At 37.1% G+C, this 14,776-nt stretch overlaps 1 protein-coding gene across 2 annotated transcripts in view; it reads right to left on the reverse strand.

Annotated features, from left to right (window-relative positions):
* THADA (THADA armadillo repeat containing) overlaps positions 1-14,776 on the reverse strand; it is a 433,450-nt gene that overhangs the window by 308,408 nt on the left and 110,266 nt on the right. For both annotated transcript variants that reach the window (XM_074204775.1, XM_074204781.1), the window contains exon 26: positions 11,550-11,641. In XM_074204775.1, the coding sequence (XP_074060876.1) occupies positions 11,550-11,641 (92 nt within the window). The remainder of the gene's footprint in view (positions 1-11,549; positions 11,642-14,776) is intronic.

Raw genomic sequence — 14,776 nt, forward strand, 5'->3', positions numbered from 1 at the left:
CAACATGAGCATCTTCAGTAGGCTTTCAAAGTTTCAATGAAGGCTGAATCCTAACTTTCTAAGAATGCTTCAATGGACATCTCATAATTTACTAAGAAAATGGAGACTAGTCACTGTGAGCCCTCTTTTTTCTTTTTCTCCTAAATTTTGAAGTCCTCAGACATCATCCTCCATTCTCACTTCTTATTCATCTGTGACAATGAGTGAACCCTTCTAAAGGAAGCCCTTTCACAGGGGCTCTGTACTTGGTCTTCACATCTCCAACATATTGGTCCCATAATCATTTCTCTTCTTTCTAATCTTCAATTTCTCCCAATCCTGGTGCCTTAGACCTTCTCATTTCTTCTAATTATCATCCTATATTTATTATCACTTTCTACTCTATCTTAAGAGAGAATGAATACAAAATAAATGCAAGGTAGGTTAGGCAGCAATGACACTAGCAATTGGGATATCAGAAAATACTTCATTCAATAGGCTAGATTTAAACCAAGTCTTTAAGTAAAGGATTCTAAAAGATGGAGATGACTGTGAAATGAATTTCAGGCACAGGAGTCTGCTAGTTATGAACATGAGAACTGGAGGGTCACATGTGAGGAATGGAAAGACAGTCAAGCTACCCTGGAAAATTTAGGCTAGAAAGAAACGTTCAAAAACCATACAAAAAGGAGCAGCTAGAGTACCGAACAATAGAAATCAGGAGGAACTGAGTTCAAATCTAGCCCTAAATACTTAACTCTGCCACTTATCCCTGATTGGCTCCCCAAAATAAATAAGTAGTTTGTTTTTTTACCCACCCTTTCTTTCTGGATCATGTCTCCCCTCTGGGATTCTACTACTCTTCTGTAGTTATCCTTGGGCCTATCTCCCTTTCAGTTTCCTTTGCTGGACCATCAACTTTAGTACAACCTCTGAATGCATGTGTTCTCCAAGGTTCTGTCCTGCATCTTCTGCTCTACTCTCACTTCACTCCCACCTTATCAATGTCCCCAAGCTTAATTATCATGTCTATGCAGATGATTCCAGAGTGTCTCTCATGAGGTCCATTCATAAATGTGAGTTTCCTGTTGGATATTTCAAATTGAATGAGCTGTAGAGGGAAAGGGGAATAGAAAAAAAGCATGAATTCAGGGTTCACTAGGGCCAAGTTCTGTACTAAGCACTTTTAGAGATATCATCTCATTTGTTTCTCCTTAAGTGAAGTAGGGTGTTCATACTGTCTCCTACTTTACAGAGGCAGAAACTTAAGAGAGATCTGTCTTGGGTCACAGAGCAAGGAAGTACTTGAAACTGGATTTGAACTCAGATCCTTTTCACTCCAGTCCCAGATGCTATCCACTGCACCACAAACTCATTAAGTTCAGAACAAAAATAATTTCCCTTTTCCCAACACCAACTCCCTTCCAAATTTTTCTATTTCTGTCCAGAGTATCACCATTCTTCCAGTCACTGAGGTTTGTGTTGTTGGTTTTATTCTCAACCCCTCATTCTCTCTCAGCCCAAATCCAATCACTTACCACATGCTGCTATTTCTAACTCCACGGCCACACTCACATCCACCTCTTCTCTCTACCACCATAGGTCAGGCTCAGGTTGTATCTGGCATAGATTATTGCAATATTCACCTAATTGTTCACTCTGTTTCTGGTCTCTCCCCACTTTAATCCACCTTTCATAGATCTTAATATGAATCTCCTTGAGTGAAGGACCAACTAGGATTCTACATTATCAAATTTTCAGGGAACAAATGGCTCCCTATTGTCTACTGGACAGAATAAAAAACTCTGCTTGGTTTTTAAAATGCATATTTTTCAGCCTAAACTGTCCAGTGTAGCGAGACGAACTTTCTATTGCTCACATGTGGCACTCTAGTTCTGATGTCCATAATTGGCATTCTATTCCCCAAGTCTTAACTGTTACTGCCTAAAACTCCTCTGGGTTCATTTTGTATTCATTCTGCATATCCTCATATGTGTATTAACATGATATATGGATTGACAAATGTATGTATTCATTCCACATATCCTCATGTATATTAAAATGATATATATTAACATATATATTTGTATTCATTCTGCATATTTTTATACATTCATTAACATGTCAATGTTAATATAACGATAAGGAGCTGGTGATACAGTAAATAGAGTGCTGGGCTTGGAATAAAGCACATCCAAGTTCCAATACTATCTTAGAAACTTACTTAGCCTGATGACATAGAGCAAGTTGATTAAACCCTCTAAGCCTTACTTTTCTCATCTGTAAAATAGAAATAATAGCAGTAGCTACCCCATTAGGTTAATATGAGACTCAAATGAGATAATAGGTGTAAAGTACTTTGAAAATCTTAAAGGATTCAATCAAAGCTATTTTATTATTATTATTATTATTATCATCTCTCCCAAGAGAATATGACCTCAAGAAGAAATTATTTCATTTTTGGTTCTGTATTCCTTAATTCTATAAGGCTGGCACATGATGAATACTTAGTAAACACTTGCCAATTGATTGATTGATTGATTGATTGATTGATTAATAGACAGTACTGGGTCCCTGGCATCACTTACATGGTTCACTGTCTAAGCACAAGAATCACTTATCTAATTAGCAGGGGTGCAAAATACAAGGAGACTGCTACTAAATTTTAGTGAAACAGTATTTATTAACTCATTTCTAAGCAACCTGAATCAGAATTATCTGGTACTTCTCCTGGCTCAGCCTTTAAGAATTACTTAGGGGTCGGCTAGGTAGCATAGTGGATAGAGCACTGGCCCTGGAGTCAGTAGTACCTGAGTTCAAATCCGGCCTCAGACACTTAATAATTACCTAGCCGTGTGGCCTTGGGCAAGCCACTTCACCCCATTTGCCTTGTAAAAACATAAAAAAAAAAAAAAAAGAATTATTTGGGCTGCTCCCAAACACTCATCTTCCTAAGTCTCAGCAGGTTATAGCACTTTCCCATGAAAATATGTGCCTACAAGAGGTAAAAATAGCATTATAAATGAATGGATGACTAGAAATGAAAGTCTAGTCACTTATACGGTAACAGTGAGGGGTGAGGGATAACGGATTGCTCAAGAGCCATACTTATGGTTACAAAATATTAAAAGAACAGAAAGTCCTGTGAAGCAATGGGTGGATCCTCCTTGGAGGTTTGTATAAAGACAAGGATAGCACACGCCCCAAATAAGAAAGAAAAGATAGCTTCAATAGGGGAGGGAGGGAGAATCTGTGCTAATGGGATATAGATCAGGGGTCAACTGACAGATCCATGGGCGTATGATGGAATTGCATATCAGTAGACATAGATTTGCCAGGGCAGGCATATAATTCAAGGAAAGCTATTAACATGCCACTCACCCACCTGAGTCTTAGTTTATTCTTGTGTAAAAATGAAGTAAATGTACTAGATAATCACAGCTCTAAAATTCTAAGATCTGAATGAGAGATATAAATTCACAATCCACCAAAAATTGGACTTAGCCTAAAGGAAATCAGATTGGAAGAGCTCATGCATATTGAAAATATGTGGACTATCATGGTTTTTGTCATCAGATTATTCACCAGTTATAGAAGTTAAGAATAAATAGAATGATTCTGGAAAGCAATTTAGAATTATGCAAACAAAATGACTAAAATGTGCATAGCCTCTGACCAGGATTCCATTGGTAGACATATACACAAAAGAGGTCAACGACAAAAAGAAAGGTCCAATATACACCTAAATTCTTAAAAGAATCACTTTTAGTGGCAACTAAGAAAATAAATGAAGTAGATGTCTCGATCAATTAGGGAATAATTAACTGTGGTAAATGAATGAAGTGATATATTACCATATTATAAGAAGCAGTGACCATATACAGAAACAGGGAAATAACCAAATTAACTGATGCAAAGTGAAACAGGACCTACAAAATAATACATACATGAGACAGTTAGATGGCGCAGTGGATAGAACATTGTCCTTGGAGTCAGGAGCACAACCTGAGTTCAAATTCAGACTTAGACACTTAATAAATGCCTTGCTATGTGACTTTGGGCAGGTCACTTAACCCCATTGCCTTGTAAACCCACCCCCCCAAAATTAGTTGATACAGATATCTAATGGGATAAGAAAGTTTTATAAAAAAGACAACAAATCATGGGATTTCAGAATAGGAAGGGATCTCAGAGGCATCTTATCTACTCTAACCCATATATCATGTATTAACAAGAGAAGGGTATTAACATATGTATTTGTGTTCATTCTGCATATCATTAAATGTGTCTTAACATGACATATGGATTAACATATTTATTTGTATTCATTCCACATATCCTTATATGTATATTAATATATATTTATATTCATTCTGCATATTCTTATATATGCATTAACATGTTAATATAGTAATAAAGAGCTGGTGATACAGTAAATAGAGTGCTGGGCTTGGAATAAAGATTTATTCTCAGACCCTTTGTTCTTGGAATAAAGCTTTATTCTTAAACACTATCTTAGACACTTACTTAGCTTGATGACCTAGGGCAAGTTGATTAAACCCTCTGAGCCTTGCTTTTCTCATCTGTAAAATAGAAATAATAGCAGTAGCTACCCCATTAGATTGATATGAGGCCAAAATGAGATATATGTAAAGTACTTTGCAAACCTTAAAGGATTCAATCAAAGCTATTTATTATTATTATTATTATTATTATTGCTGTTGTTGTTGTTGTTGTTATCTCTCCCAACAGAATATGATGTCCTTGAAAACAAATTATTTCATTTTTTGGTTTTGTATTCCTTAATTCCAACAAGAGGTCATCTGACCTCTAGGCAGGGAAGCCATTTCAATTTGTGATAGTTCTAATATTGAGTATGTTTCCTGTCATCAAGTCTAAAAATAAAACTTCCATCAATTTACTCATATTTCTGTCCTCTGGAAACAAGAACAAGTCTAGATATGTAAATAAGATGATACAATATTATATTTATATTTGGAAATCCCTCCTTCCTGGGACAGCCCTTCAAATATTTGAAGACAGTTATGTTTCTTACCAATTTCTTCTCTTCTCCAGACTTAATATCCCCATTTATTTCAACCTATCCTCAAGGATCCTACTTTAATTCTTCTAAAACTTAAACTTCAAGTCATTCACTATCCTAAATGCAATCATCTCCTCTGGGTCATTAACGCCCTCCCTAAAATGAGGCATTCAAAAATGGACCATGATATTTTGGATGTGTTCTAACCAGGTTCCAATACATTGGATCATCAACCCTGTTAATTCTAGACTCTGCCTCTCTTAATACAACTTAAAAGTGCACCAACTTTTTTGGTCCTCATATTACTATTGGTTCATATTGGGCTAGCAATCAACTAAAATTCCCCACGATGAACTGCTGCTGCCTAATCACCTTCTGATCCTGACCTCCTGAAGCTAATATTTTGAAATCTAATGGAAGACTTTGAGTTATCCAGATAAATTCCAATAAAGTTAAAGTGGTTTGTAGACCCATTTGATTTTTCTTTTCTTAGTCACATTATTACCATTGCTCATCTTATGGATGACCCAAGTAATTTATGCCTAATGAATGCAATAATGTCTTGAGCAACATCTCTTATTATTCTGAGGTCCCTTCAAATTCTAAAATTCTATGATTCTTTATCTTTTTTGTAAAAGTTTTTTGTCATATTAAGTATCTGCATCAACTAATATTGATACGGACAACTGCTATCTCTATCAATCAGTCAGAATTTATTGAGCATGCTAAGAGATGTTAGGGTTAAAAACTGAAATGCTCTCACTCCAACCCAGGAAGGAATGAGGAAATAGAAGGGTGAGTCAGTTGGCTATTTAGATAAAGGATATGTTAAAAGCATTGCACATTCTCCATCTCAGGGAGGTGAGCTGGTCCTGTTTCTACAATGAATCAATTATTCATTGTCTCAGGTCAAGTCACTGGGAGTGCCAGTAAACAGAAAAGAAAAGGAGTTTTAGAAAAGACAAATTTAGTCCAATCTTTCAAAACACATGAGTGCTGCTTTTCAGGAATCCCTGAGAAGTTATTCAAAAGGTTCTTCTCTCATTTTTCTTTGTCCTAAGTAGATAATCAGAGCAAGGCAGTGAATGACTAATGGGTACAAAAGTTCATTAGTTCAAAACAGCACCATCTTCTTAGGGAAAAAAAAACCACAGAAAAAACAACCCTTCCTTCACATACAGAGAAAATGCCATTGGTCCAGTCATTAGGAACTCCTCTTTGTTGTTTTTCTAGCAATGCTAATAGCAAAAAGACTCTTAGGAATCTCAAAGGAGCTTTAGAGATCATTTAGTCAAATCTCAACTTAGAGGTAATGAAGAGAGGGCCCAGAAGGGGCCCAAGTGACAAGGTCATGCAACAAGAATAAGTAGCAGGGCTATGATTAGAACCCACAGCTCCCAACCCTACTTTAGTACAATCACTAAATTTACATAATCATTTTACAAAGGGCTTTTGAACATTTTTAAAGAATTTTGACAACATTGTTATCTCATTTAATTCATACAAAATAATCCTGTGATTTTTCAGGGCAGGCATTACTCTTTTCACTTACTTAGGGAAGCACCAAAATCATTCAGTTAATCAGGAACAGAGCCCAGGGCTCCTATTCCGAAGTCATGTTCTTTCCACCAAATGGAAAGCATCTTGGGATTGTTCATATTGCTGCCCAATGCACTCCATGTTCCAGCCAAACATAATGGTCCCTGACTGTGTCCAGCCAAGCCCTTGAGCCTAGCCTATAATACATTTCTTCCTCACCTTGAAGAATCCCTAGAATCATTCAAGGTTCAACTCATGGATCATCTCTTAGAGAAGCCTTTCTTGATCCCCTCAGTTGTGAAAGCTCTATCCCTCATCAAATCATAATCTGTTTACAAGTTAAAGCACCACAGAAAACATAAGCTCCCTGAGGTCAGTGAATGTCTTCCCTCCATTTCTTGTCTTCATCTCCCCAAGGCCTACCATGGGGTTTGACATACACAGAACATACTGAATAATTGCTTGTTGTATTGAAGAGGAAGCTTGGTCAGTTCCCCCTTATGACTAGGAATATATATTTATGACAAAGTGAACAGTTCGCTATGAATCCATGAAAGAAAGCAAAGTTAACTGGCTTGCAAAAGAATCTAGTTTCTGACCATATCCTTGTCACTACCAAGTTTTAACCACAAAACAAATTTACCAGATATCATTATTAGCTCATCTTAAGTATTCATTGGTTCTGAGCACACAGATTTCCCCTGCCCTAAGGGATCTAACATCCCAGAGGTCCAGGAAAAAACATATAGACATTCTAACTAAAAGCAATCATAAGCGGGAAAAAAACAGCATTTAGGCATACAAAATAGCTAAAAATAATTACAGATTTAGGGCTATGATGGTTTTGGCACAGCAAAATGGGTTAGTACTGCCAAGGGCGATGAGTTTCAAAAGTTAGGCATTCACAGAACAGAAAAGCTGTACACATGATCTGTACTAATCTACTAACTATTAAAATGAAGTCTTTTCAAGGAATGTTTTTCTCGTTAAAAAAAAAAGTATCAAAACAAACTCTCTAATCGAACCATTTTTCTTAGCTATTTTTTTATTAGAACTCTATAAATATTTCATTTCCCTCCCTCTAGAAAGGTTACATCATTTGCTGCTTTGCACGACCAAAGAGATAGCCAAAAAGATTACACTGACCTTGGAGTTGCCATTAGTACACATTTGGCAAAGTAAACAGTTCCCTTTCATCTGGGCCTCCCCTCCACCTGCACATCTCCTGATCACATTAAGAAAAAAAAAACCTAAACAGAATAAATTAGAAAATTGTCTCCTAGACAAAGTAGCCATTTTGTGCTGATTCAAAAATCTCTTCATAGGACCCAAAGGAGCAAAAAAAGTGCTTAGACAATTTCAGGCTGAATTTTGACCATCACCTTTACGTGTTGGATCCTCCTTTCATCTCATCATCTCAATGTCTACTTTATATCTCAACATCATCATGTGACTGAATTGTTTTCAACTCTAGCTCACCTTAGAATCATCCAGGAAATAAAAAAAAATGTTAAAGTCCAGAAGTTACAGGTAAGTTTCAAGCTCATCCCATGGCATTTTCCATTACTAAATTAGCAAAATAAGAATGAAAATGGTATCAGTACTGCCAAAAGTATTATTTGAAACAAAATTCAGAGTAAGAAATTAAATTTTTTTTAAAGTAAATATCACCTTTCTCAGGCCTTTGGAGAACAATTTCTTGCCAGCATTCCCATTTCATTTACTTACTTATTTATTTGTTTGTTTGATTAATCAATTAATTAATTAATTTATTAATTTTTTAGGGTTTTTTGTAAGGCATTGGGGTTAAGTGGCTTGCCCAAGGTCACACAGCTAAGAATTATTAGGTGTCTGGGGCTGGATTTGAACTCAGGTACTCCTGACTCCAGGGCTAGTGCTCTATCCATTGCGCCACCTAGCCGCCCCAGCATTCCCATTTTAAAGATGAGAAAATGAATCCTATTAAGTGAGTTATCCAGAGTAGTAAAGAAACACAATTTTTAGAAGACAATAAATATTATTACGGTGAAATTTCATTTTAACATCATCAGTTCCAACAATCATTTTTAAACTGCACATGCAAGCCACACCATTAAAAACCATTATTTATGATTTTTTTTCATCACCATAGAGTATTTCCTTCCATCAAGGAAGAATATTGTTAACAGCTGTCATTTTAAGTGATTTTGTTTTGGTAAAAGAACTGTGCTGTGTTTGATTTTTTTTTTAAGAGATGGAAGAGTGGGGATGAGCCTGTTGATCCTTGGATCCCTGAGAAACCCACTAGATCTGATTAGCTCATGAACAATGCAGGACGTGAGGAAAGAAAATTATGTGAAGCCACAGTGACACCTAGTGTGTACAAGAGATTCCTAGCCAAACTATAGAAAAAAGCCTCCCACGTTTCTCCCAAAGAACAAACTACCCCAAAACTCCTAAGGCTGGGAAATTCAGTGAGGGATGAAAAAAATTCTAAAACAACCAAGGGCTCAAAATTGCTAATAGGGCAAGTATTTTTAAGAATCTACTATGGGTCCCATGAAGATGGCAACAGAGATAGATTTTGTTGGGTGTATTATTTTAGTTTCTAGCAGTAACTGCACAGTGAGTTCATTTACAACACATTAAAAGGAAGCAATTTAAAGTGTTATGGCTATACTGAATGAGGGTGCCAAAGAGATATTATAAAGAGTTTGTAGCTTTTATTTACAAAATTTTGTCTATTAGGTGGATATTTAGTATGGACCCCTCCTCAGCATCACATTTTTAAATGGATAAACATAGAATTAGTAAGGAAATCAGTTATGTTGAAATCTGGTTACCAAAATATTTGTTATCAATAAATTCAAAATGTTTTTAAAAGGTTATTAAAAATTTTTAAACAAGTTTATGAAATCCAGTTAAAGAACCTGACCCCTATTGCATTTGTTTTGTTGAGCTAAATCTCTTTCCCCATAAACCCGTCCCTCCCTTCTGACACCAATTTTTCCATCATCATACTGCCATCTACCTCGTCCACCATGTCTACAACTCTGGTGTTACCTGTGAGTCAATTGTGTTCTCCATCTCTCTTATCTAATCTCTCTGCAAGTTCTCTCTAGGCCATCTCTGCAGTATCTCTCACCTCTGTGGCCTCTTCACCTTGGCCATCACTCTCATCTCCAGTACCTTATTATCATCAGTCCTGGTTCCATCCAGGTCCTCCTCTTTCCCACCTTCCAACCACCCTTCAATCGGTTTTGTCCTTCTTCCCATCAAAAATTAAGTCAAATTTCAATCCCTGGCTGGCATCCCAGATGCTCCCCAATTGGTTCCCACCACAAGTCTTTCTTGTCTCTAAGTTTCCATGCCAATGCTCTCTCCTGGTTGTCCTTCCACCATCTGATCACACCTTAGTGTCCTTGGTTGAATCTTCACCCAGTTCACTCCCACTGACTGTGGGGCTGCCTGGGGGCTCCATCCTCTTCTCTTTTCCCTCTCTAGGATTTGGGTCTCATGGATTCCATGATCATTTCAATACAGAAGAGACTCACATCTTTTCTTTACTCTTTCTCCGGACCTCCATTCTCACAACTCTAATTGATGACTGGCTATCTGAAATTGGACACCCTGTGAACAATTTAAAGCCAGCTTGCCCAAAACCTGAACTCATCATCTTTTCTCTTAAATCCTCCCTTCATTTGAACTTCTCTCTAATTTGTCAATCTTCCCTTCACTCGGGCCTGTGTCATCCCCTACTCCTCACTTTCTCTCCCATATCCAATCAATTGTTATACCTCCTCTCATTTTCACTTCAGTCACATCTCTCCTCTGACACGGCCCCTACCTCAACCCTGGGCCACTGCAACAGTCCACTGGTGGTCCTGCCTGCTTCAATCTCCTCCCATTACAGGTGGCCCTCCACTCAACTGTCAAACTGCCCTTACTCAAATGAGGGTCTGTCCATGTCACCCAACTACTCACTAGACTCTAATAACTTCCCGTGACTTCCAGGATCAAAAATAAAAGTCTCTGTTTGATATTTAAAGTCCTTCCTAACTTGGCTTCTTCCTCCTTTCCCATTCCCCCATGCATCTTCTTCAATCCCACTATACAGAATACTTGTGGTAGAGTCTTCATTGTGATGACATTTTGGTCCTTTTTGAGAATGAAGGATGGCAGCCAACAAACTAACAATCCAGAAACTCTGCTCTACTCCATTTCCCAACCCCAGTCCTTTTCACAGGCTGCCTTCCATACTTGGAACTCTCTTTTCATCTCCCCCTCCCAACCACTCTGGCTTCCTTCATGTCTCAGTAAAAGCCTAATTTTCTCCAAGAAGCCTTTCCAGGACTCCCTGATGGTTGGGGCCTTCCCTCTGGTGCTCCCCAATGTTTTCCATCTACATCTTGTTTGTACATCCTTGTTTGTGTCTGTCTCTCCCACTGGAGCAGCAGTACCTCAAAAGAAGGAATTATCCTTTATTTTCCATTGTTCATATGCCTGGGATGTCCTCTTTCCTCTTCTTTGTGTTTTGAATCATTACTTCTCTTTCAGGTCCAAATTAAATGCTGTTTCTTCATTAAATCATGCCCGATCACCAGTGAGCAAAAAACCTTTCTCCCTTTCAATAGTGTTTTACCTCTCTGATACATTTATCATGCTCTCTAGCATGGTTCACATTTCTATTTCCATCCTGGGCTATGCACTCTACCCAGGCAGGGATCTTGCTTTATCTAGATTTTGTATTTTACTCATTGCTTATCAATGCACTGCACATAGTAGGCACTAGAAACTTTTGCTGAACTGCTAAAAAAGAGCCCTATTTGCTAAGACAGGAGATATTTTCAACCCAAAGGTCTAGACTTGGTAGTATGTCTTCAATTACTATATATATTTATAACATTATGTTCCAAATGAATCCACAAAAGTAAGCAAAATTCTAAAAATTATTTTTGGCTAGGGCAATGTTTTGTAAAAAGTAAAGTTAGCAACAGATGGAGCTTACCTATTTTTTTTGGAATGTTCATCCTTTCCCCTTTTAACTCCAAAAATTCTTGTGATCAGAGAACTAAAGAGAAGTGTGGATGAATTTCTCACCTAATGCAAAAATAAACAGACAATAAGGGTTAAGTAATATCTATAGCACTAAAATTCAGAATATCTATATCAGGTCATCCTAAAATACTGGTTTACATTTTGAATGAAGATATTATCCAAATTTGCCAATTCTGTGGTAGAAAAACTGTTTTGTATTTATAGGACAAAATAATTTTCTATATATTTCATAGTGTAAATTGACCTAGCCCTAACAATGTAATCATGGGATACAATACAGCATTTTCTTTCACCTCTAGCATTACCATCCTAAATTGCATTATTTCTGCTTTCTATCCTCAAATAAATACAGGGAGGAAATCTTTTTTTTTTCCTCTATTTGTGAATTTTAAACTTTTAAAACTTCTGTCTAAACTTTAGGCAATTTAAACATCGACTCTGTTTGTTTTATTTTACAATCACCAATTCCTTAGGAAAAAATTACAAGATCCATACTGTCTTAAAGAATAAACAACTTTGACATGCCCAACAGAGCTTTGCAATTAACATTCAATATGCTGCAGATTAATGTTTAGCAAAATGTCAATGACACATTTGTGTGATTTTTAATCCTGGAATTATTGGTGAGGCAATTGGTTTAACAGGAATGTTAAATGACAAGGAATGTCCACTAATTTACATAAAAGACACATTTAGTGAATTCTACTACGGGGCAGGGACCTGTTTCAAAACTATTGCAGCATAACTTTGGTTCTTCCCAAAGATGTCCTGGAGGGATTTTGATGTCTTAGGTTTCCTCTGTTCCCTTTGCCAACTTTTGATCAGACAATAAATCAATCCACAACTATCTACTAACTATAAAGCACTATGAAAGAAAGACATAAGGGAGCAGGAGAAATAATCTTTGTTCTTCAGAATTCTTGCATTTTCAACAAAACATAACTACATGCTATCTTAAATAATAACTAAATACAGCAATACAATTGATTTCACAAAGCAGAAAAGGATTAATTGCCAAAATAATGATTAAAAACAAAACTGCGATAAGATTCAGAGGAAGGATAGTTCTCCACAAAGTAGACCAGGCTGGGAAAACATCATACCAGAAACATAAGAAGTGTAGACTTGGAAGGACCCTTGGAGATAATGTCATACAATGCCCTCATTCTTCAACTTGAAGAACTGAAGCCTGAACAATCAAGCTTCTCTAAGAAGACATGGCTAAGTGCTGACAGATCTAGTCTCTGGATTTGGGAGATCCAAGGCTTTCCCCCACCCTATCCCCTGACTTTTAGTCTATGTAATGGAGACATTTGAGTTGAATTTTAAAAGCCAGGTGAAATAAAGAAATAAAGAAAGAAATGGGAAGTCATATGCATAAGGAAAAGTGAAGAGACAGGGAAATGGGACATAGGCAGGTGAGACTGACAAAGAGTTGGATAGAGGCCTGTATAATTGAGGATGTAGCATGGGGGGGAGGGGTCTCTAGTGCAAAAATGTGTTGCTTCCTGAGGCTATCAGAAATAATGTTTTAAATAGCATTTTAAGTATATTAACTAAGAGCTCTCTGAAGCAGGTCTAGTGCATCGAAATTTTCTCCATTTTACAGACTTGGAAACGAGGCTCAGAGACCTCTGTCCAGAGGTAAAGTTCTAACCCTTGACTCTCCTGACTCTAAGAGGAGCACTCTTTCCACTAAACCACATGCTTCTGTAATGATCTTACCACCCAATTATATAGAACTGTTCTTCCATACTGGACCAAGGGACTATTTCCATTTGTGTGCGTGTGTGTGTGTGTGTGTGTGTGTGTGTGTGTGTGTGTGTATGTGTGTGTGTGTGTGTGTGAATATATATGACTATTTCCATTTTTTGTGTATATATATCCAGAACCTGACACTGTGGTTGGCATAGGTAGGAAACTAATAAATGTTAGTTGCTCTTAGATATTAATTCATTTGTCCAAAAAGAATATTCTCAGATTTGAAAGATTCCTTGCAACTAGCTAAGAACTTGGTTTCTTTCAGGAAACTATCTGGAATTACAGCCTAGAGGAGGATGCCCAGTACTTTGAATGGGTTTTATGGGAGGACATGTAAAATGGATGAAAAGAAAGAACCAACCACTGTTCCTTGAGTCTGGCCCATCTTTACTGCAAGAAAAGTTTGAGATAGCTTATCTCATCTAAAATTCAACTAAATTATATCTAAAGCAGGGATTCTGTTTTTTTAAAAAAAGAGGAATTGTCATTTCTTTCTTATTTTTTTACAATGCCATAGCTTTCCCTAGCATCCTTTCTCCTCTCAGAAAGCTATCCACATAACAAAGAGTAATTTTCAAAGACAAAAGAAAGAGAAAAAAATCAACATAACTAATAATCACAATGAAAAAGTATGAAAAGGGGCGGCTAGGTGGCGCAGTGGATAAAGCACTGACCCTGGAGTCAGGAGTACCTGGGTTCAAATCCGGTCTCAGACACTTAAGAATGACCTAGCTGTGTGGCCTTGGGCAAGCCACTTAACCCCATTTGCCTTGCAAAAACCTAAAAAAAAAAAAAAAGTATGAAAACGTGCAGTATACAACTTCTGTGGCCCTTCTACTCAACTAAGGCATGTGATGGGAGTATTTTTTTAAATCCTTCAAATCCTACTTGATCCTTATAATTTTGCTCTGTTCACTTTATTTGGTATGTCGTTATTCTTTTCATTTACACTGTTGTGGTTACTGTATATACTGTCTTCTGGGCTCTGCTGATTTCACTCTGCATCAGTTTATATGGAACTTCTCATGTTTATCTGTATTTATTGCATATATCATTCCATTTCTTTCTTTTTTTTTTAGGTTTTTTTGCAAGGCAAATGGGGTTAAGTGGCTTGCCCAAGGCCACACAGCTAGGTCATTCTTAAGTGTCTGAGACCGGATTTGAACCCAGGTACTCCTGACTCCAGGGTCAGTGCTTTATCCACTGCGCCACCTAGCCGCCCCTCATATATCATTTCTTAGAGCACAGTAATACTTCTTTATATTCTCATACGTTCAGTCATTCTCCAATGGCTGGGTATCTAAATTTATTTCTAATTCTTTGCTATCACAAAAACTGCTCGTTTAAGTATTTCGATGTCAATGGAGACAATTCTTTTTATCACTGATAAAGTAGGAATTCTTAGTCTTTTTTGGT

This window comes from Macrotis lagotis, chromosome 1 (assembly GCF_037893015.1).
Source record: "Macrotis lagotis isolate mMagLag1 chromosome 1, bilby.v1.9.chrom.fasta, whole genome shotgun sequence".
Classification (NCBI taxonomy): domain Eukaryota; kingdom Metazoa; phylum Chordata; class Mammalia; order Peramelemorphia; family Peramelidae; genus Macrotis; species Macrotis lagotis.